At 32.1% G+C, this 25,331-nt stretch overlaps 2 protein-coding genes across 2 annotated transcripts; both read left to right on the forward strand.

Annotated features, from left to right (window-relative positions):
• Nucleotides 1-8,899: 8,899 nt before the first annotated feature.
• On the forward strand, nucleotides 8,900-10,841 carry LOC118046708 (uncharacterized). Its single transcript, XM_073403671.1, has 2 exons — nucleotides 8,900-8,936; nucleotides 9,154-10,841. The coding sequence occupies exons 1-2, from the start codon at nucleotides 8,900-8,902 to the stop codon at nucleotides 10,839-10,841; spliced, it is 1,725 nt and encodes a 574-aa protein (XP_073259772.1).
• Nucleotides 10,842-10,854: 13 nt separating this feature from the next.
• On the forward strand, nucleotides 10,855-11,717 carry LOC140954333 (receptor-like protein 9DC3). The gene has a single exon (XM_073403554.1). The coding sequence runs from the start codon at nucleotides 10,855-10,857 to the stop codon at nucleotides 11,683-11,685; it is 831 nt and encodes a 276-aa protein (XP_073259655.1). The 3' UTR covers nucleotides 11,686-11,717.
• Nucleotides 11,718-25,331: the final 13,614 nt, after the last annotated feature.

Raw genomic sequence — 25,331 nt, forward strand, 5'->3', positions numbered from 1 at the left:
GGCTTAAAACAACCATCATAAAACCACCCTTACCTAATGGAATTTGTTGACATAAATTTTAACATGTTTTGTGGTCCGAAAATGTGTCAAGACGAACTTTCTTTCTCTACACTGGAATCTGACTGGGCTCTCTTTCTCCTCTCATAAAAAAGAACCATAAAATAAGGAAAATGAAGTTTGGTATTAAAATTAAATTTTTAAAAATTAAAGGGACCGGTTACCTAATAACTTAAGAACATGGGGCGCTAAATGAACTTTTCAAACTAATTTTAAAGTTGCCACCTATTTTATCAGTGTTTTTAACTTCAGTCCTCTTTTTTTCAATTCAACCCTTCCTAATAAAAAGCAATTGGGTGCTAATTTGGGCTCAAATGTGCAAAATAAAAGTTCGATGACTAAATTAAAAATATATAAAAAAAACTCATTGTTCCAATCTGTAGTGATTTGTGAGTTGGTGCACAATAATTAATGAACAGTGAAAATAGAAAGATTAAAATTGTTAATGTGTTTGATATAAAGTTAAAAATTTAAAGGAAAATGTTGAAGTGATAAAATTAATGATGAAGTGTAAAGAAGTAAAAGGTGTTAAAAAGATAAAGTGTTTAAAAATGTTTGATAAGAATTGAAAAAGAATTTGGATAATAATGAGATCTATTATAAATTAGATTTATAAATAATATTAATGAATACCACACAATATAAATTGGATAGATTAAGAATTTAAATATAATAAATTATGTAAGATGGGATACATCCATAAATAAGCAATAAATTAAATACATAATTAAATATGAAGGGAGACTCATTGCTTCATTTTAAAGAAAAGTAAGGCGGTTAACCCTTCATGCTTGAAGAGTAACATTTGAGCCCATTTCTATGGTCCTCAATATTTTTTCTCTCTCTCAATCACTATGTATCGAACATGAAGGAAAGAAGAGGGTGGAAAATTAATAGATAAAAAGGGTGAAATTTTAGTTTTCCCCTTATCAAACACAACCTAAAAAAGAATTATGGAAAAAAAATATTTTTCCATGAAAACAACAATCTTGATGTATAATGTTTGGTTATTGTTTGAAGAAAAAAGAAACAAAGATATTAAGAATTATAAAGAGGACATATTTTCTTTTATTCCATGTTTTAAAAGTATAAAAGTTTTTAAAAAATTATCTTAGAGATAAATTTATTTTATTTTTCTACCTTTATTCCTCCAATCAAATACATTTTTTATCTTTTTTGTATCTATTCCTTTTGTCTTGGGACATTGACTAAACATAACCTAACAATTCACTTAAAAATTTTCATTGAACTAACTTAGCCCCCACTAGATTCTTGGCTCTTGCTACGCGCAAATAAGATTATTTTATCTAACCTTAAATTTTTTAATAAAAATGTTAAAAAATAAAAAATTCAATGCATATTGGATGAAATACTTTAAAAATATTGAGATGGTGACATATTAAATGATATATATTTTTTATAAAAAAATTGTTGAGACGGCAACACATTAGCTTAACCCATGTCAACCATGGTTAATCCATTAAATTCACGATAAAAAACATGAGATCATGATAATCCAATGAAATCCAAATTGAAAGCTCAATTCTAATCAACCAAAAATTTGAAGGTTAAAACTGAAGAAAGACATTCAATTAAAAAACAAAAAGACAAAAAAGCTATATCTAAGCAAAAATAAAATAAAATATTATGAAGCGAGCATCACATGTTTATATTTAAGCAATTGATTTAACTTAATTCAAAACAAAATTTATTTTTTAAAAAATCTAAATTTAACAAAAATGACGAATAAAAATACTAGAGATAACTCATCATTTTCAAAATTAGTTAAAAAACCTATAGAAAGTAAATAAAAAAAAAAACATAATAGAGCCCATTCTCCAATTAAATCAAATGTTGAAGGATGTATATGAAAAAAAAACATGAGCTTATAAAAGAAAAATAATGAAAATGGGTGAATGTCCAAACTTGCAACTTGTTAAATTGTGGAACCTAGCTTAATCAAGAAACTTAATTCAATGCTAAATGATGAAATCAGAAAAAAATAAATTTTAAAAATGTACCAAAGTAAAAAAAAATTACAATAAAAAAATGAAATAAAAAAAATCAATTTTAAAAATGATCTTAAATAAATTAAATAGAAAATCAAAAGAATAGATATCAAATTTGACATATTAAAAAAATTAAAGGTTGATAATATTGAAACCAATTTTAATTATATATATAAAAATAAAAATATATATCAATTAAAAGAACAAGAACCAAGTTTGAAGAAAAAATAAATTGAAAGGTTGTTATAAAATTTTGAAAGTTTAAACTTAAAAATCAAAGAAAATAGATAAAAGAAAAAAAAAAGGAAGCAAATCGGCTCCAAACTGAAAGGAATTATGCCACACACATAGCCTCGAGAGGTAGGCCTTGCCGTGACGAATCAGAAATATCCAAGGAAGGTCATTTTTTGCCTTTGTAAGTTGCCGCACTAGAAGGTCGAGAACAGACCAAATGAAGACTGGTTTCCCTGTTGATGGTGAGAAAGAAAGATCTTTTAGTGCCAATCCAACAGTAACTTGGGAATCTTAAGAGCAAGAACCTTGAAATAAGTATGAGCTTTGTTTTCCTGAGAAGTTCCATTTGTCAATGAATTGTTCTTGCAATGTTCTTCTTGCGTAAGATCAAATTTATCAATACATGCGAAGGAAGATCAAATCAGTATTGAGATGATAAGCCAACTAGGCACAGAGGGGTAGATGTCCCCAGGAACACTTCACATTAGATAAAAATGTCAATTTTGGAAATTTATATTGCGTTTCTTTCACATTACAATATTTAACAATTTTACTGACGGAAAATTTTTGTCGGTATAAGATTACCATTTTGTTGGTAAAAATTTTACCGACTAATTCACCAACATAATACATTCGTCGGTAATTCCATATTTTTTCACTAATTCTATAGGTAAAAAAAAACACTCCGGATGGTTTTACAAATGAAAAATGCACTCCAAAAAAATTTCTTGCTGGAAATATACCGACGAAATTATTCCGTCTATATTTCCATCGGTAAATTACCGATGGAATAACGACGTCGGTGATTATGGCATATACAGTAAATATTTTTCAACTCTTTGGAAAATACCAAAGACATAATTCCATCTGTAAATTTGTCGGTTAGAATTTAAAAATAAAATTGTGTAGAATAAATAATATAAAATTGCATAGAATAATAGTAAAAAAACTAATTAAGCAAATAAAATTGTATAAAATATTAAAAATATAAAAATAAAATTAAATAATATTCATCCAAATATTCATTACAATTTTAAAGTGTCTCCAAAACAAAATTGAACTAGAACAATAACGAAGTTGGAGGAGGAGGAGAAGGAGGAGGTTGGTCGTTCCCGGAACCACATGGCCAAAAAAAAGACGCACACGTGCCACCCATCTATGATCTCATGTCCATGATGATATGGCAGAATTGTTTATAATCCGCCGAGAGTTGCTGATATTGTTATTTCAAGGCCACGATCTCCTTAGACTGGGTGCTCGATACTGATTGGGAGCTCCCAATGATTGAAACACTATTGGTTGCCTATAGGTTCTCAGCCGTAGTGTTAGAAAGTCTATACACTTGATTTTTATCGGGTCCACCAGATAATCCTGCCTCCATCCATAAATCCGGATCAAAATCCAGGTGGGTTAAAGGATTGTCCCCGTATTTCTCCCTCAACCAACTATTATATGTCTCCTGAAAATTAAAAAAGAAATCATCATATTCAATTCAAGAAAATAATAACTTACAAAATAAAATGGTTAAATGAACATACCACGAAGTGTTGAGTGCGGGTGTTGATGAACTGTTGCACCACCCTTTGGCGGTCTTCACTCTACATGTGTCTCCACAGATAGCTTTATTGGGCTCGACTCACGTCCAAGAGACGTAGCCTATCAGAAAAAAATGTTGCAAGTTAAATATATTTATAAATAAGAACAAATTAATTAACGATAGATTTCATTAAAATTAATCTTACCATCCGCTTCGCATGTGCACTAAACGGAACAGAGTCGCCGATGAGTGTGGTCACCGAACCATGAATTTGTTGGTTTCGTTTGTCAGCACCGGACTATAAGCGTTGTGTGAACCGCTCAGATGTCACGTGCTGGATATATTACACCCATATATCCTCCAGGTTGTATAGTGGCTTGAAATCCCTCCAAACCACCACGTTATTCCAGCTTTATAGTCCGTTATCTCTAGTGCATGTTTTGGCTTTTTGGCGCTTCATACCAAAAGTCATGCAACCTCTTTCCATTAATGAATTTTATATGAGTTAATGAAAAATTAGATTTTAAAACATAATTATTTTTAAAAAATATCTTATTGTTTTTTATGTTACCTAGTTGTCGCGTGATTCTCGCACACCCTCCTCACAACATTGTCATGAACGCTATCCCACTTGAATTTGTTCTGTGTATAAATAATTTATTTAAAATAAAAATAATAATTTATTAAAAATAAATAAATAAAATTAGAAATTAGAAATAAATAAAATAATGATCAGTGTATTTTTCTTAAATGATTTTTGATAATTGTGATGTGTTAATGTAAAAAAAATAATATCATTTTAATATATTTATAATAAAAAAAATATTTAAGGAAAATACACTGATCATTCACATTACCAACCAACTACACAGGAAAAGTTGATATATATGAACTTTTGGATAATTAAAAAAGACTTTTTGGGTCGTGAAAAACAATATATATATGTGTGTGCAAAGTCATTAGTGCTCCATTGCTTGGCGTAATTATTACTCTGTTCAATAAAGCTATTGCCAGAACGTGTTGACTGGAGACTGGATTGAAGTGGACATTAGAAGGTGAGGATGACTCTTTAACTCTGCATGCCCCCTTGCTTAAGCTGTGAATAAACTACGATAGTAAATTATTAAGAGATTTTGTGGCTTTGAATTTCTTGGAAATTATATTTTAGTGGGCAAAGCAATCTTCGCATAAATCTCATTGCTAAATACAATTTGGAAAAACATCTCTGAACATTCAAATTAAGCTGTCACCATTTTTAATTTTTCTTTTTCTTACTATAAATATTTCACAATCAACTACCTTATTTATCAGCACTTGTGTTAGTGAATTAACTTATTAAGGGACTTCTCCTCGTGTGGAAATATTCGCTGAATGAATTTATTGATTACTTAATCTTGTTGTATTGTATGGTTGCAGTTGTTTTTCAAATAACTTTTCGTGTCAAAATATATGTTAATAATTTTTTTTTTTTTTAAAAAAATTATTTTTGACATTGAAAACACTAAAAACATATTAATTTAAAGTTAATAAAAGAAATAAAAAATTTTCAAATTTTTTCAAAAGCGTTTTTGAAACGCAAAAACAAACAAGCTCTTAATCTTGATGTACAACAGAGTATTTATTATGAATTGATCTTTGTATGTTTTTTTTTTTTACTATTTTTTTTCTATTGAGTTATCTCAATTCTATGTCCATGGTAGTAGAGTTAGTAGGTTAATCCAGGTTTATTATAGTTTTTTAAAAAAAAATTAAAAAAATGAATTTTTTTTATTACATCCTTTAACATTAAGTTATTTTATAATTGAGCTTCATAGTTTTATTCAATTTGTTTTTTAACTATATTACTTTGGTATCACAACCAATTTCCAGATTTTGCATGCCGACCTGGGTGGGTTTAGGTTAGTTTTTTTTTATTTTTTATTTTTTTTAACTTTTTTGAATTATATTGTTTCTTTAATTTGATCTTTCAGAATTTTATTTGCTATAAATTGAGCTTCAAACTTTTTTTCATTTTTGTTTCCATAGGGTTATCACATTTTCATTTAATATTTACTTTGTTATCAAGTAAGATCTTTCAACATTTTATTTTCTTAAATAATTTTTTTCCAATTATATCCTGCAATATGTGATTGATTGAGAATTGATCTTCATTTTTTTTTATGGGATTATCTCAATCTTTATGTACATGATCACAGGATTATTGAGTTAACTAGTTTGACTCGAATTTGTTTTTGCTTATTTATTTATTTTTCAGTTTCACTCTTCAACAATGCATTGTTTGATATTTGAGTTTTATAATTTTATTTAATTTGGTTTCGACAAAGTTACCCTAGTAACTCGATCAAGTTACAAATTTGGCATGCCAATCCAAATGGGTTTGGGTCGAGGTTTTTTTTATTTGTTAATTTTTTTGTAAGTTTATTTTATTATCATAATATTTTTTTTATTTATATTTTTAAATTATTAAATTCATCAAGTAATTCCTTGAGGACCCAAAAAAATAGATAACAACATAAATTATAATTTTTATATAATTCATATTATAATTAACAACAATATTAATTTCCAACACTCAGTACTCTTTTTTCGGTCGTGCAAAGTCATTAGTGCTTGGCGTTATTATTACTTTACCTTGGTGTCCTTTAGTCTAGCAATTGAGGCTGTTTGGGAGTGCTTTTTAGAAGTTTTTTAAAAAAAATTTTGAATTTTTTTTGCTTTGAATTAATATATTTTTAATGTTTTCAAATCATTTTGATGTGCTGATCTCAAAAATAATTTTTTAAAAATAAAAAAAACATTATTGACATACTTTTCTGAGTGAAAATCACTTTGAAAAGCAACTACAACCACACTCCCAAAACACACAGAAACTTAGGCGGCATGATTTTGCTTTTTTGTTTTAATTTTTAAATCCTGAAAGAGGTATTATTCTCACTCAATTAATCAGTATAGCATTATGGTTCAATCATGGTTCGACCTAGTGCGTAGTTTTAAAAAATATACATTTAATCTCTATAATTTTAATTGTATTTATGACTTAATTAATTATTATTTGCATTTTGATCAACACTTGTAAAGTGAGTGGATTTAGCCCATGTTATGATTGAACCGTCAATACCAAACTTTAGATTTTCTATATTTTGATGGAGGTTACATGACATGGCATATGATCCACTTAAAAATATTTCTTAAAATGTAGAGAAATCTAATGAAAGATAAATAAATTGTAAGGAAAACCAAACTTCAAAGATGCAATGAAACCAAGAAAAACCAGGCATAGAGGGGTAGAAGTCTCCAAGAACAGTTGTTATAATTAGAGCACAAAGTGCACGTACGTAGACTTGCTGGAAAAATGACAATTTTGGAAATTAAAATTGCCGTGTTTCCACATTCTTGCATAGGCAACAAAGGGATCTGATTGCATGGAAATATTTGCAATTGATCAATAATTCAACCTGCAGTTCCATATTGAATAATTGTATGGCCGCGAAGACTTGGAGGTCAAGGACAGACCAGATGAAGATTGGTTTTCCCTTGTTGATGCTGAAAAAGAAAGATCTTTTAGGCCTACACTAACTTGGTAATCTCGAGGGCAGGAACCTCGAAACTCCAATCTTTGACAGTCTTACCACGCTGCTCCGTTTTCCGGTAAAGGTTCAGTCAAGGGCCTACTTTGCGTGGAAATATTTGCAATTGAATTCAGTTTCATATACATTATATCGTTTTAATGTTTAATGCATTTCCCTTGATTCCATTTAGGGCTCAACAGTCAGGAAATCTAATACTGTCGTATTCAACCATCTAGGTGATGCCCAGTGATAAGAACTTGAGATTAAGAGATTTGCTTTTTCTATAGTCTTAGGTTCGAGTTTTGTGATTGCTCATATGATGATCACTGGAGGCTTACATGGTTGTTAATTTCAGGGCTCGTGGGATTAGTCGAGGTGCATACAAGCTGACCCGGACATTCATGTTAAACTAAAAAAAAAAAAAATACTGTCGTGTTCCTATACTTCGTCTCATCTATGAAGACTTTTGGGTCATGTAAAAGGATACAAGTGCAAAGGCATTAATTAGAGCTCCATTGCTTTGCGTAATTATTGCTTTGCCTTTGCTTTGCTCCATTCCTTTGTTTCAAAGGAATAATTCTCCTTGGTGGGGGCATGATTTTGCACAATTTCAAGTCAAGAAGGAAAGTTGATCGGAACCTTACTCTGTAAATAGTGATGGGAATACATATTGCAGTTTTTCATCATTTTTACTTTTTAAATCCTGAAAGAGGTATTATTCTCACTCGATTTATCAGTGTATCAATGTTTTCCATAAATTAATATTGCCGCATTTTCAACCCTCACTCTTATTTAGATTTGGTCCAGCCATGTTTCTGAAAATTCTTAAAAAAAAATTTAACTTCAAATTGTTTTCCGGTCATGGTTCAGTCAACTAAGGGACCTACTTTGTGTGGAAATATTTGCAATTGAATTCAGTTTCATATACAATATATCCTGAACATTCGTTTTCCTTGTTGATGGTCAAGGCAAGCTTCGCAGAAATTTCATTGCTAAATACAGTTTAGAAAAACATCTCTGAACTAAGCTGTTAGTGCTCAAGAAATTTCATTTCTTTTTTATATATAAAATGACTTTGGGGTCAAGAAAAAGGACAGACCAAGTTGTTAGGACTTAGGACTCAAGGCTTTTTTTTTTTTTTTTAATTACAGAAACTGAATGAACAGAAGAATCTAAGATTGGTTTGTCTATAAATACTACTAATGGTTCCTTTCTTTATTTCTCATCTCTCCCCAATCGTTCAGCATTCCAAATATACTTTGAAGAGCCAACATGAAGTTTTCATTATCCCTCACTCAATTTCTCTGTTCCATTTTGTTTCTCTTCCATTTTCATACAACAATTTCATCATCATTCTCCTCAAATTACTCTTCTTCTAATCATTTGTGTGCTCATCACCAAAGTCTTTCTCTCCTTCAATTCAAACAATCCTTTCCCATTGATAGTTCTGCTTCTTCGGAGGATTGCCAACATCCCTTTCCAAAAACAGAGTCATGGAAAGACGGTACAGATTGCTGCTTGTGGGGTGGGGTCACTTGTGATGTGAAAACCGGGCAAGTCACTGGACTGAACCTCTCTTGCAGCATGCTTCATGGCACCCTCCATTCCAATAATTCTCTCTTCTCTCTTCATCATCTTCAGAAGCTCGATCTCTCTTTCAATGATTTCAACTCCTCCCATATTTCTTCTCGATTTGGCCAGTTTTCCAATCTGACACATCTTAATCTATATTCTTCCAATTTCGCAGGCCAAGTTCCATTAGAAGTCTCCCGTCTCTCCAAATTGATTTCTCTTGATCTCTCTAGCAACTACGATCTAAGTGTAGGACCAATTTCTTTTGACAAGCTTGTTCGAAACCTAACCAAGCTTAGAGAGCTCGATTTGAGATGGGTAGACATGTCACTGGTTGTACCCAGTTCCTTGATGAATCTGTCTTCTTCTTTGTCATCTCTTTCCCTTGAAGATTGTAGACTGCAAGGAAAATTCCCATCCTCAATGGGAAACCTTAAGCACCTCCAGTATTTGCATCTTGCATATAACAATTTTACTGGTTCAATTCCATATGATTTTGGGCAACTCACTAAGCTGGTTCAACTTTCTCTCTCTGCAAACGGCTATCTAAGTGTAGAACCAGTTTCTTTTGACAAGATTGTTCAAAACCTAACAAAGCTAAGATATCTCGCTTTGGATTCTGTAAATATGTCTTTGGTTGTACCTAATTCCTTAACCAATCTGTCCTCTTCTTTGTCATCTCTTTCCCTTCGGCGTTGCGGATTGCAAGGGAAAATCCCGGGTAATATCTTTCTCCTCCTAAACCTTGAATCACTCTCTTTGTCAGACAACGAAGGCCTCACTGGCTCTTTTCCTTCCTCCAATGTGAGTAATGTCCTCTGGTGGTTGGACCTTTCTGATACAAGAATTTCACCTTATCTAGAAAATGACTTTATCAGTAATTTAAAGTCGTTACAGTATATGATGCTTCGTAATTGTAACATTGTTGGGTCAAAACTAGCTCTGTTTGGTAACTTTACTCGACTTTTTCTATTAGACCTCTCAAATAATAATTTTAGTGGGCAGATCCCATCTTCATTTGGAAATCTTGTGCAGCTTGATTTTTTGGATCTCAGTTCCAATAATTTTAGTGAGCAGATCCCATCATCATTTGAAAACCTTATGCAGCTGAATTTCTTGGATCTTAATTCCAATAACTTGATGGGTCAGATTTCAGATTCTTTTGCTAACCTAACCCTACTCACATATTTAGATTTATCAAACAATAAACTCCAAGGCCCAATCCATTTTCAACTAAGTACCATTCTAGATCTAGAGTATTTATTTTTATATGGTAACTCACTCAATGGGACGATACCATCCTTTTTATTTGCTCTCCCTTCTTTATTGAATTTGGACCTTCATAATAATCAATTCATGGGCAATATAGGTGAATTCCAACACAGTTCATTAGAATTCCTTGATTTGAGCAATAACTCCTTGCATGGTCCAATTCCAAGTTCAATTTTCAAACAAGAGAACTTGCAACTTCTTCTTCTTGCATCCAACAGTAAATTGACATGGGAGGTTCCTTCTTCAATTTGCAAGTTAAAATTCCTTCTAGTCCTGGACCTTTCCAACAATAACTTGAGTGGTTCTGCACCACAATGTTTGGGAAACTTCAGCAACGGACTCTCAGTTTTGCATCTAGGCATGAACAATCTCCGAGGCACTATTCCATCAACATTTTCAGAGGGAAGTAACTTGGAATATCTCAACCTCAATGGCAATGCATTAGAAAGGAAAATACCATTGTCTATCGTCAACTGCACAATGCTGGAGTTTCTTAATCTTGGTAACAATAAGATTGAGGATACATTCCCCTATTTCCTAGAAATGCTTCCGGAGACCGGAGCTAAAGATTCTTGTTCTAAAATCCAATAAACTCCAAGGTTTTATGAAGGGTCCGACTACTTTTAATTCCTTCCCCAAATTACAGATTCTTGACGTCTCTGAAAATAATTTGAGCGGACCATTGCCAGAAGAGTTTTTCAATGGTCTTGAAGGGATGATGAATGTCGTCGATCAAGATATGATTTACATGAACGCAAGTGGTTACACCTATTCAATAAAAATGACATGGAAAGGGTTGGAAATTGAGTTTGTGAAAATCCAAAGTATCCTCAGAGTACTTGATTTCTCAAGTAACAGTTTCACCGGTGAGATTCCAAAACCAATTGGAAAGCTTAAAGGACTTCAACAACTTAACCTCTCTCACAATTTCCTTGCAGGCCATATCCAATCATCATTAGGGTTTTTAACCAGTCTACAGTCATTAGATATGTCTTCAAATATGCTTACGGGAAGGATTCCTGTGCAGTTGACAGATCTAACATTTCTTGAAGTCTTAAACCTTTCACAAAACAAACTCGAGGGGCCCATACCTGGTGGGAAGCAGTTCAACACGTTTGGTCCAAGCTCATTTCAAGGAAACTTGGGTTTATGTGGATTCCCAATGCCAACAGAATGCAACAATGGCGTGGTACCACCATTACTGCCATCAAACTTTAATGAAGGAGATGATTCAACACTGTTTGAAGATGGGTTTGGATGGAAAGCTGTGGCAATGGGGTATGGATGTGGGTTTGTATTTGGAGTCACAATGGGTTATATTGTGTTTAGAACAAGACGACCTGCATGGTTTCATAGGATGGTTGAACGTCAATGGAATCTGAAGGGAGGAAGAACAAAGAAGAATGCTCGCATATATGGTGCAAGAAGAAATTAAAAAATGCATTTGGATTATCTTTTGATATTTTCAGTTCTTATTAGCAAAGTTTGTGTTAGACTATCTTTTCTTTGCTATTTCATTTGATAATTAAGTCTAACATTTCTAATTCTATGAGTATAGAACTATAAGTATTCATGACTATAGTTATATGTTTTTTTTTTATTATTATTATTGCAGCACAATTTCAATGAAGGTTTTACCTCACGAGATACCAAGTAGAGTTGATATTGGAACAACAATAAAGTGGCAGATTCATAGTACTGGATTTCTGCTGTTCATTGTTTTTTTACTTCTATGAAAAAAAGTCAAAGAATGTAATAGTTAATGTATGTTGCAGTTTATGTTAAACTATAAAATCATGCTTTATATTACCAAATCAATATTAATTAGTAGAGAGAAATAGAACAAAAACAATAAAGAAATTAAGAACAACAAATATAATTAAATTTCTTTAAATGTATAAAAATATTTTATAAGTGATAATACTAGTTTTGAGACACGCCAAAATGAACTGATATAGAAAATTTTAGTATCAAAATGAAGATTTGGAATGAATTTCAGAACGGTATTGTAAACCTTGATTTGAAGAATCTTATCCACCTTATCATAAAGCTTCCTTCACATTACTCTCCTGACCTGGAAATAACAAATATTTCGGTTCTCAATTCTCTCTCTGTTCAAGCACATGGAGTCTGAGAGACAATGGTAGGGAAAAAGGGACCTTATTCTGCAGGAGCACTTCTCTTAGTCTTCCAATCTTCCTGGTGATTTTGCAGGTTTTGTTGCTGAGTTTATGGCTTTTAGGCCTCTAGGAACTGTGCTTGAGAATAATCTGCCCCATAAAGATCCATTTGATCTGATAGTGAAGAAAGGTAAGCTATGGCGTAGTGCAGTCTTTGAAGACAAAATTAGTGGTGATGATTGATAACAAGGATACAAAGAAGATGAAGATTGTTAAGTGTTCAATAAATGAGCAGAAGACAGCTTCTGCTCCTTGCTGTGCTCCACTTGAAGTTGATTGAATGCTAGCAAATAGGTAAATGGGCCATAGGCATTGTGGATTTTCTTTTACATTATCTCTCTCAAAGATCTGAACCTGTGGTTCTAGTTCGAGGGCTTTTTCCATATGGATATTTATATGGGATCCATTTGTTTTGTCCCTTCCCTTTTCTCACAAATTTAATGATATCTTACTTCACGCAAAACTATTACAAAAAGCTTGTCAAAGTATACTTTTTCCAAGTAATGTGTACTTGGACAAGCTTTTTGTACTCTAATCATGGAGCCTAAACATGTTTAAGGTTTGTCTCTTGTACCATGTAATATTAATATTGCGTTTGATATGAGATTAAAAATTATAAGGAAAATGTTGAGGTGACAAAATAATAAATGAAGTGTAAAGAACTAAAATGTGTTTTAATATGTTTGATAAGAATCCAAAAGAATTTGGATAATGATGAGACTTGTGATAAATTAGATTTATAAAAGATATTAATGGATACCACACACCTTAATAGATTATGAATTTAAATATAATAAATGATGAAAGATGCGATACATGCATAAATAAGTAATAAATTAAATAAATAATTAAATATTGAAGTGATGAGAATATTCGCTTCATTTCAAAGAAGGGTATGGTTTCTCTTTCATGCTTGGAGGTTGACGTTTAATCCCATTTATATTGAAACGTTACATCTTCAATATTTCTCCCCCTCTATAATTTGTATCGAACATGAAGATGAAGTAGAAGGTGACATTTTTTTTTTCCCATGTACCAGATATAACCTAAAAACAAATTTTGAAAAATAATTTTTTTCTTGAAAATACCAATCTTAATTTATTATCTCTTGATAAAAGAAATGAAAACAGATGATAAAGGGAGACACGTCTTCTTATATTTTCTATTTTTAAAAATTAAAAAAAAATTATTTCTAAAATTATTCTAAAAATATTATAAAAATCAATTTATTTTTTATTTTTTATTTTTATTTTATATATATATATATATATATATATATATATATATATATATATTAATTGAACACATGGACGTAATTAGTCTCCATACGCAAAAGTTAGTCCCACTCCCAAATTAAGTACCTGTCCAGAGAGTGGAGTGCAGCAGCTTGTGAGCTCACAGATTATTATTATTTTTTTCTTACTAAAGAAATTGTATGAATAGAACAATCTATGATTGTTATATGCTTTTTTTTTTCAGCACAATTTCAATTAAGGTTTTACCTATAATTTTTAAACCTAGTCCGACGGGTTAACTAAGGATCCAACTGACTCGGAACTGGAACAGAGTTGGGTTTATTAAAAATAAGAAAAGTTAAAAACCTGGTAGATCCGGTGGGTTGATCCGGCGACCCGGCTAACCCGAGACTAGAATCGAGCCGGGATTATAAAAAAATAAAGAAAGTTAAAAACCTGGCAGACCTAGCGGGTTGACTGGCGACCCGGATAATCCGGTCAAAAAACCGGTTGTAACTCGTTGATTATTTTTTATCTTTTACTAAAATAACATTATTTTAATTTATCAAATAAATTAAAGTTGAGTAAGTGATTTAATGACTTCATCAAAACTAGAGACCTGGATCAACTACTGTACCAGATTTAATAACAATGATTTTACCTCGTGAGATACGAAGTGGAGTTGACATTGGAACAACACTTAAGTGGCAGACTCATAGTGCTGGGTTTCTGTTATTCATTTTTTTTTTCAGTTAATTGGGTGTAACTTCTATGAAAACTGAAAAGAAGTCAATGTATGTAACAGTTAATTCACAAACGAGAGGAGTTCGTTGTTGCCCTCCTCATAAAGCATGTTTACTTGAACGTCTTTTTATATTTGCTTTCTTTAAAAAAAAAAAAATTGATTCCATTCTTCAATGGGTTTCTTATTTTAGTTTTATAATTCAGATCACTAATTTTATTTTTTAATATTTAATTAATTTAAAATTAAATATTATAATTATTTTTAGCTTATTTTTTATTAAATTATCCTAGTATCATTATCTAAGTCATGAGATTGGTGAATTAACCTGAGTTAACTTAAGTTATTTTTTTTATATTTTTTGTTTAATTATATATACATATATATATATATATATAGTTTAATTATATATATTTTTTAATTTTATCCTTTAATATAAGGTTGATTAGAATTTAAGCTTCATAATTTGTTTTGATTAATTTTCTATACAGTTATCCTAGTTATATGATCAAAGTTGCAAGTTTAGCAGGTTTGTCCAATTTGACTCAAGTTACTTGTTTTTTCATTGGATTTTTTTAGTTTCATCTTTCAATATTGTGTTAATTAAGAATTGAATTTCATAATGTATTTACATTTGTTTTTTATAGGGTTATTTTGGTATCATGATCCCATATGTTTTTGTCTCAATATTTTACAAAAAAGATGTCATTTTAAATTTATTTTAGTCAAACTATATTTTTAACGGTTGTCCAAGTTATTTTTGGATCCGTCAAGCTGATAGAGTCATATCAAATCAATTTTCACAGGATTTAAACAATTTTTTCTACTAGAAAATATATCAGCAATACTTAAATATTTTTTATGTTAAAAAAATTTATTTGCCCTGTATGATGACGGGGTCAATGTTTAACTATAAAACCTTGTTTTTATATTAGCAAATCAATATTAATTAGTAGAGAGAAATAAAACAAAAACAATAAAGAAATTAAGAACAACTAACATATGTAAATTTCTTTAAATACTATTTTCTTAAAAAAGAATGAAAATCATGATGTTTTTCAAAAAAAAAATTCAGACCGAGTTTTGATTGATTAGATCAACTCAAACTCAACTTATTTTGAAAGTTGAAACCCAACCCATCCTCCTTTTTGGTAAAGAAATCAAAGGAAGTTCTAATAAGAGCAAAAGTTGAATCTATTAGCACATAGACTAGCTGCAAATGTAAGGATATTATCTACTCTTGAAAAAAATGTCAATTTTGAAAATTAATATTGCCGTGTTTCCAACATTCTTGTATAGTCAACAAAGGGATCTGATTGTATGGAAATATTTGCAATTGAATAATTCAACCACTTACTGGTTTTCCCTTGTTGATGCTGGAAAAGAAAGATCTTTTAGGCCTACACTAACTTGTTAATCTTGAGGGCAAGAACCTTGAAACTCCAATCTTTGTCTGTTTTAGGAGGCTGCTCTGTTTTCCGGTAATGGTTCAGTAATGTTATTCCTAAACTTTCACTAATAATTTCTAGGCAATTCTTGGCAAAATTATCCGTGTTTTGAAAATTCTTGAAATTATTTTTAGCTTCAAATTTTTTTATTTTTTTATTTTTTAAAAAATTATTTTGATGTGTTGGTATTAAAAATAATTTTTTAAAAAAAATATTATTTGATATATTTTTAAACAAAAAATATTTTAAAAATAACTTTTATCATATTTTTTTAAAGAGATAATTATTCAACTAAGGGATCTATTTGATAGTCTTATGTCTAAGCTAAGGATGCTTCACCCTCCCAAAAATCCATGGGGTGTTTAAAAGTACTATATCGGTTATTTTTTAAAATATTTTTTATTTTAAAAAACATCAAAATAATATTTTATTATTAATTTTTAAAATTAATTTGGACATAGTACATCAAAATAATCTGAAAATATAAAAAATATATTAATTTAAAATAAATAAATAAATAAAAAATATTTAAATTTTTAAAAAAAATAATTCTAAAACACAATATTTCTCTCCACAGTGAGAAAGATCAAACACACAATAATTACTTTGATTTCCTCATGCACCCATTCCTAGGATTGGTTTGTCTATATGCCTTTGAAAAATAATTAGGCTCCGTTTGTTTTGCAGGAAAGTGGTTTTTCTTTTGGAAAGTGAATTCCGAAAAGTATTTTCTGATGTTTGGCAGTGTTATGGAAAATGAACTGGAAAATACTTTCCAGTGTTTGGTTGTGTTATGAAAAATAAACTGGAAAATAATTTATTAATGAATTAATTTTTTTTTTCAAGTTTATCTAATATATATAAAATATTTAATCACTTACAATAAAAAAAATGAAATCTAAAAAGTATTTATAATGATGAATTTTTTTTTATTATATCCTATATTCATACATAGCTTATTAAAATAATGAGGAACAAATCTTACAAATTAAAAAAGTTGAATGAGAATGAAATTGAAAAAAAAAATATAATTTCATAAATTATCTCAAATAAAATAAATAATAATCAAAATAATAGAGATCAAATCTAAAAAATTTTAAAAAAAATGAAAGATGAAGAAATTAAAATAATAATAATCAACGTTTCATAAATTATTTCAAATAAAATAAGTAACAATCAAAAGAATGAGGACCAAATTTGATAGATAAAATTTTTTTAATAAAAATATGATAAGGAAAAAGCAAATAGCAATTATAAAAATAAGGACCAAAGTTAATATAAAAATAAAATTTTAAGAGATGAAATTGAAAAATAAATATTCAAAACAAAATATATATACCAATCAAAAGTTTGAGGATTAAATTTAATATAATCAGCAAATAATGACATTTTTTAAATTTTTCACAACTTCCGGAAAGTGTTTTCCTCCCAAATTTTTCAGGAAAACAAACACAGCTAAAGGGAAAACACTTTCCTGAAAACCAAGTCAAATTTTTCTTTGACTGAAATTGACTGGAAAGTGTTTTCCGTTGACCGGAAAGTGTTTTCCGTTGACCAACTTTCCTAATGACAAACAAACACAGGAAAGTTTGGAAAATGGTTTCCCGGAAACTACTTTCCGAGAAACAAACATGGCCTTAAACTGCTATGCATTACCGAGCGCACGCAAAGAGTGCGTTGTATAAGTGCAAAGTCATTAGTGCCCCCATTGCTTTGCGTAATTATTACTTTGCCAATAAACAACCCTTTAGTTTGCGCTTTTTTGAAGTCAATATGATAGGAACCTTACATATTTCCATGGTTTTTATCTTACTTTATTTTTTTTAATTTTTTAAATTTTAAAAAATATTTTTCAATTAAAAATACATCAAAATAACATATTAAAAAAATAACATCTACATATTGTAAGCATTAAAATCATATAAAAAAATAAAAAAACATCAACTTGATACTTTTATAGTTACCGCTAAACAAACTAAAAAGAAAATTTCAATTAGAATTATAGGCCTCGTGCTCTGTTATAAGGTTTTATTTGTTTATTCTTATAATTTTTAATATAAAATGATATAATATTATGTAAGTGATATTGTCCCTAAGTGTATAAAAATCTTCATAAATATTTGGCACAATCTTATATTTGATAAATTTCAAATCATTCATAATTTATATTGGAAAAATCAACTTTTTCGATGACAACATCATGATCATCTTGTTCAATAATTGGGATTAATTCATCAGTTTCAAGTAATATCTTTCTATATCCTTAGGAGTATAAAAGTTTTCTAAAAACCTATTATATTTTCATCACCATTAATATTTTATAACGGATATTATCCCTCATTAATATTGTGCAATTTATTCCTCATATAATGTTGTATAACATATATTTATCTTTTATTATTGCTATAAGAAGGAAATGACTCTTTAGGCCCTTAACTCTAGCAAAATAACAAGGTTCAAGGACTATAAATACTCATTGAACTATCTAGGTAAAGGGTTTACAATCTTTATTTTTTATTACATACATATTTTTTAATTATTTGTTTACATAATCTAATAGTTAAATTATTTTTTATTTAAAATAGAAAAAGGACAAAGGAAAAAATCAAAGTATATAAATTGAAAGATTGATAAGCAAGTATTTTTTTTTAAAAAAAATTACTGAAATAAGAATGATCAAAATTTGTCAAAAATTTATTTAATTACTTTTAATACTAAAAGGATTAGTTAATTTAGGAAAAATTAGCAACCCCTTAAACACTATTTAATCCATTTAGGAAATCAATATTGTCGTGTTCCTATTCTTAGAGCATGCTAGTATGGTGGATGTTGTTTTTTAAAATGTTTTTTTTGTTTGAAAAATATATCAAAATAATATTTTTATATATATTTTTTATTTTTTTAATTCATTTTTGACAAGAAACCAATATTCTCATGTTTTTATATTGTTTTGATATATTGATGTAAATAACGTACCGTTAACACCGGACGAGCTACAAAGAAAGTTTTAATACAGACTTGCTGCACATCACTCAAATAGACTTGATCTCAAAAAAAAAATATTCGCAATTGAATAATTCAACCCTCAATTCCACATTCAGCACCACATGAAGAGTCGACACTATCTATACATCCAAGTTCCGATCGAAGACTTGGAGGTAAAGGACAGACCAAATGAAGATTGGTTCTCCCTTGTTGATGCTGAAAGAGAAAGACCTTTTAGGACGACCAATCCCATGCACTGCATCTAACTGAGTGCAAGAACCTTCAAACTCCATTAATTCTCCATTGTTTGTCAGTTTTATAGTAACTGTTCAATAAAGCTATTGCCAGAACGTGTTGACTGTAGACTGGATTGAAGTGGACATAAGAAGGTGAGTGTTGCTACCCAATTTTTGACCCATGTTTTTGATATATTTTCAAAAAATTCAAAAATAGAGAAAAAACAATGAAAATCCAAAAAATATGTTTTTAATATATTTTCATCATTTTAGCATTTTCAACGTCGTTTAAAAAAAGAATTTAAATTTTTAAAAGATTTTCAAACGCGTTCAACTTTTCACGCGTCATTTTTAAAAATCATTGATTTTCCTCATTGAGTCGACATTGATATTGCTCGTTTTTAAAAAATACAAAAAAAAATAAGAAAAACCAAAATTTACAGAAAAGAAAGAAGTTGAGGGACCAAGTTGAAAAACCTAGCAACATTTTGCCTATAAATACTGGTTTCCTCAACATATTCAAGGGGGGGCTAATTTTGGAAACACCAGAAAATACAACAAAAAACCCTAAACCACAAAAAACCCTAAAATCCATCTCTAACCAAAGGGAGCCGCCGGAGCCCCCTACCCTTTGGATTTTTTATTTTTCTCTTCTTCCTTCCCCCAGCCACAGCTCCCCCAAACCCGGCCAAACAGCACCCAAACACACCGGTTTATTTTTCTTCTTCCTCTTCTCCAGCCGGCTGGCCAAGCCACACCGCCACCTCCCTCAGCTTTTGTTTTCCTTCTTCAACCGGACCTTTCAGCAGCCGTAAGGCCTCCATTCCCCATTTTTCTCCTCCCCACAGACCAGTGGCCGGACCGGCTTCCACTGAACCCAAGCCACCAGCAGCAGCCTCGCTGTCCTCTTCATCTCCGCCTGACCAGCCTTGCAGCGGCGTCTCCTCCGCCGGACCGGCTTCCACTGAACCCAAGCCACCAGCAGCAGCCTCGCTGTCCTCTTCATCTCCGCCTGACCAGCCTTGCAGCGGCGTCTCCTCCACCGAAGCGGCCAACCACGGACCCGTCTCCTTCCCACAACAGCCGACCACCACATCCGAAGACCAGTCCCTTTCTCTGCCTCCTCACCGTCAGCCGAAGGAGAAAGAAGGGTCGGTGATCTACCCGATCCAGCGGGTAACGGACCGCACGAGTAGCCGGTGGGCGACTCTCCTCTCCACACCGAAGCTCAGTCGCCGGCCGCCCCTTGGACATACTGGGCGCCACCTGAAGCAGAGGAGAAGAAGAACACAACAGACCCATTTGCAGATCCGAAACGGAGAAGACGAATCTGAAGAAGAAGAGGAAGGAGCAGATCAGAGAAGAAAGAAAGAACAAAAAAATCAGATCCGCAAAAAACAAAGAAATAAAAGCTTAAAATCGACTGTTTGTGCGTTTGTTTTTTTGTTGTAGATGATGTGGCTTCTTACCGTCTGCGGGGAGGGAAAAGGAAGAAGAAGCAGAATCCGGCCAACCCTTTTTTCCGGCGTTCTCGCGACCGGCGCTGTCCAAGCACTGTTCACACACCTAGCAGCCTCCCTCATCACTGTTCAGGCAGACCCAGAATGCTTTTCAGATTTGTGTTTCTTGAATTTTAGGGATTATTTTGTAATTTTGAGTTGTTGTAATTTTTTTTATTTAGTATTGAATTTTTATTTGTATTTTGTAAATATGGATGTAAAAGAAAAGAAAAGAAAAAAGAAAAAAAAGAAAAGAAACAAAAATAGTGGAAGTGTATGTGTGTGTGTTTGTATTTTGTTTTATTTATTTGTATATATATTTTTTTTTATGATAAAATTGCAAATATATTAAAGAAGAATTTAATATTTTGATCGGATCTCGGTTAAGAATTATTAACTTATACGTAAGTGATATTTCTAATTTCCGATGAAAAGACAATTATTAAAACTTCTTTAACACATCAAATTCGCGAAGCAGCTTACCTCAGGTAGGGTGTGTTAGGGGTGCTAATACCTTCCCTAACCACAACCAGTCCCGTACCCGTGAATCTCTGACAAGACCAGTACATCCGGTTTCCTAGTAGCCTTCAATAAATTACTAGGTGGCGACTCCAACGAACCAAATTCAAGCAAACAACAATAACGAGACTTAAATCGCCAGCCCGATGCCGCGCGCTGATTTTTTTGGGGTGCGACAGAATGACGACTCCACTGGGGAAGGTACCGTTTCTGACATTATTGGACTAAGCTTTGTGTATTTGATGTGTTTAAGTTTTTGCATTTTTATCTTTTTTGTTAATATTTATTTCCATGCATTTTATAGAATTGTCTCATGCATCACCTGTATTTATTTTTGAAAGCACACACAAGCTTCTAGGTTAGGTGGGGAACTAGCGATCTGCCCTAAGACCATTGGTCAGGGTTTAGATGCGTGAAACACTCAACTCATATCTGAGTGCCTGCTTGGTAATGGTGGGTATACGTGTCTTAACCGTTTCTTGCAACGCCCCCATACTGTCTTTACGAAGAACGTCACTGGGCAGATATGAGACCCTTTTGAGACCAGATAGAAAACCTACTCCTGTTCACATAATGAATAGAACCTGTCCTTAGGTTGTATGTGCTATCGTTATTTGCATAAGGGCAAACCCTTCTTGAAGCATCTTGAACTCAAGACTTGTGGGTGACACATTGGCCGCCACTCCGAAAATTTTCATTGTAGAGTTTGGGCAAAAATCACGATTCTTGTTCCAACATGCAAGAGTTACGACCATATTGTCACCCCTCGAAGGGCGAGTTCATCATATAGATTACATGTTCATATATTTTTCATGCATGCACCAGAATGAAAAGTAGGTCCCCTACGAGTCCACAACACCTGACTTTGAACGATGGAAAGTATGAAAGATGAAGAGTGTGCTCGCCGAAAAGTCCATTTTTAAGAAGAGTTGGAGTTTCTAAAGACATGTGTGACTCGCCTCTAGCTTACTTGAGCAGATACTGAAAAATAACTCTAGGAAAGTTCTTTCCAACCGACCTATCATCTTTGTTCAAAACCCAACAATGACTCAACCCGAAGAAATTGGGGGCAAAATTTGTCAAGAGCCTCTGCACAATCATGTATTTTCGCAAAAGCTTTGGTGGGATGGCTAACCAAAGGGAATTGCATCACCGCTGCATATTGGAGCCTATTCTTGTTTTGCCAAAAAAAAAAAACCCTTAGTTTGATCATGCCTGCAAAATTTCTTGATTTTTGTTTCAACTTGTTCCAGTTTTTGTTGGTAACTTGGCTCAAAATTCCACAACACTTTCCTTGTCAAATGAGCCTTTCTTGTTAATAAGATCATGTGTTTTTAACATACCTTCATTTTTGTTGTTGTTTCATGCAAATAACATATTGAGCATAACCTTTAAGCATGAAACCATCGCACCAAGAATCTTTGGGTGTGTTTCCTTCCTTTCAAAGCTATGCATGATTGCACATGTTCACAAGGATTTTTGGAAATTCAAAGTTTAGTACAGAAACTGAAATCATGTTGATGTTTGTCCAAAGCAAACGAGTTCTGGAAATTCAGGTGATTCCTTAGAAAGGTAACCATACACCTAAAAAAACCTAAAAAAAAAAAACAAAAACCATGAAGTGACTCTAAAGCTGAGTTTTGATTGCGTGAATAATGAGAAATCACTTTGCATACTCACATGAAAGTAAGGCTTACCGATCCTAAATGCATGAGTTTGAAATGAAGAAAGGCCATCTTTGATAATCTTTTCACGAGGCTAAAATATATCATTTGCAGTCCCTTTTTGAGCCTTATGCTTTTCTTGAAAAATAACTTTGGCTAGGATCACACCCCACACTGGGGGCAAGTGCGATGACATAGAGAAAACCTCAATGATCAAAAGTGCCCAAGCAATACTAGGGGGCATAAAAGAAAATTCTCAATCATCAAAGGTGCCCGAACAAATCTAGAGGGACATGAAGAAAAATCCAAAGGATCAAGAGTTTTGAGCATAAAAAAAAAGAAAAAAAAGAAAAAAAACAATATTATGATGCTCAAAACCATATGAAGAAAACAATAACAAAGAGAACAAGCCCAAGCCCAACACAAGGGGGCACGATAGACATTTTTTGAAAGACAGTCAAAAGACAAAAGGTCAAGAAACAAGCACAAGTGATCCTTAGTCTTCAAATCCCTTAAACACCTTTTGAGCTTACAAATATCATTTTCTTCATAACCAAGAGCCCAAGCCTGCATTACGTGCCTAATCGCCTTTCTGATCAAAGACAAGCAATTTGGATTGGTAGGTAATGCTTTCTCATGTGAACGAAATCATTATTCATGCAAATAAAATGAATGCTTTCAAGACTGATTCTTTGAAACTCTCATATTAAATCTTGAACCATTTCGACCAGCCAAATGTCACTTCATATATTTTTCACAAAAAAAAAAAGTTTTCATCACTTCTAAAAACCTCTCCATAGGAATCACTTGAATTTTTTAGAATGAGTTTGCTTTGAATCGATGTCAAAATAATTTTTGTGTTTGGAATAACTTTGGAATTTCAAAAATTCTGCATGAAAACAACTCCTTGTCAAACCTTCCTTCACATAGCCCCGTCCACAAACCCGAATTGAACACTTGGGGGCATGATCAAGCTAGGGAACAATAAAGAAACATATGATAGGGCAGGCTCCATGATTCCCATTCTAAGAAAATGCCGAGCAAAGTTGGCAACCCTTGAGGTAAAGGACAGAGGACAAAGAAGTATGATGATATCAAGTCTTTCCTAGAGGTAAAAATCACAAGGGATGATTGGAGTAAGCAAGAGGGAAAAAGCCATCGAAGTCCACTGCCAACACTCCAACTTTTGAGAAAGAAGAGACATCATGAAGAAAGGAGGACCTATTTTTCTCAGGTAAGTATACATGCATATTGATCATAATGCATTGGTTTTAACATTGTCAGGTCGGTGTTTCATCATCATCTTTTGGGTAGTGTGTTTTCTAACCCTACCTCATTTTGAGTGCGCCTTTGAGCTCTCACCTCTTTTCGAGTGCGCCTTTGAGCCCTCGCCATCATTTTTCTTGGGTCGGTCACCCATACAATGAGACCAGTATTTTTCTTAGGGTCGGTCACCCGTACAATGAGACCAGTATTTTTTCTTGGGTCGGTCACCCGTACAATGAGACCAACATTTTTCTTAGGGTCGGTCACCCTTATAATGAGACCATCATTTTTCTTGGGTTAGTCACCCATACAATGAGACCAGCATTTTTCTTGGGTCGGTCACCCGTACAATGAGACCAGCATTTTTCTTAAGGTCGGTCACCAGTACAATGAGACCATCATTTTTCTTGGGTTAGTCACCCATACAATGAGACCAGCATTTTTCTTGGGTCAGTCACCCATACAATGAGACCATCATTTTTCTGGGGTCGGTCACCCATACAATGAGACCATCTTTTTTCTTGGGTAGGTCACCCATACAATGAGACCATTTTTTACACATTCTTTTGTTTTGATTGAATGAGGTCGCCAGATGGGATCTCATGTAGCTTTGGTTAAAGGGAATCGCCAGATGGGATTTCAGGTTAACCGAGTTACACATATTTTTGTTCCAGTTGAATGAGGTCGCCAGATGGGATCTCATGTAGCTTTGGTTAAAGGGAATTTCCATATGAGATTTCAGGTTGACTGAGTTACATACATTCTTTGGTTTTGGTTAAAAGGGGTCGCCAGATGGGATCTCAGGATAATGAAAAAAAAGAAAAAAAGAGAAGAACAGATTAAGGTTTTTTAGATGAAATGGATATTGAGCAAACAGAAATACAAGTTTTTCTTTACAAAGCTTACTATGCAAAACATTGAGGAGTTTTGCTTCGTAAGCATTGTAAAGAGGGGGCATCTGTTGCTACCCAATTTTTGACCCATGTTTTTGATATATTTTCAAAAAATCCAAAAATAGAGAAAAAACAATGAAAATCCAAAAAATATGTTTTTAATATATTTTCGTCATTTTAGCATTTTCAACGTCGTTTAAAAAAGAATTTAAATTTTTAAAAGATTTTCAAACGCGTTCGACTTTTCACGCGTCATTTTAAAAATCATTGATTTTCCTCATTGAGTCGACGTTGATATTGCTTGTTTTTAAAAAATACAAAAAAATAAGAAAAACCAAAATTTACAAAAAAGAAAGAAGTTGAGGGACCAAGTTGAAAAACCTAGCAACATTTTGCCTATAAATACTGGTTTCC

This window comes from Populus alba, chromosome 12 (genome assembly GCF_005239225.2).
Source record: "Populus alba chromosome 12, ASM523922v2, whole genome shotgun sequence".
Classification (NCBI taxonomy): Eukaryota; Viridiplantae; Streptophyta; class Magnoliopsida; order Malpighiales; family Salicaceae; genus Populus; species Populus alba.

Bases quoted from the DNA above. Each gene is read 5' to 3' on its own strand.
- LOC118046708 (XM_073403671.1), top strand. From the start codon at position 8,900: ATGGAAAGACGGTACAGATTGCTGCTTGTGGGGTGGG. The intron at 8,937-9,153 runs GTCACTTGTGAT...CCAATTTCGCAG, and splicing joins ATTGCTGCTTGTGGGGTGGG to GCCAAGTTCCATTAGAAGTC.
- LOC140954333 (XM_073403554.1), top strand. From the start codon at position 10,855: ATGAAGGGTCCGACTACTTTTAATTCCTTCCCCAAATTACAGATTCTT.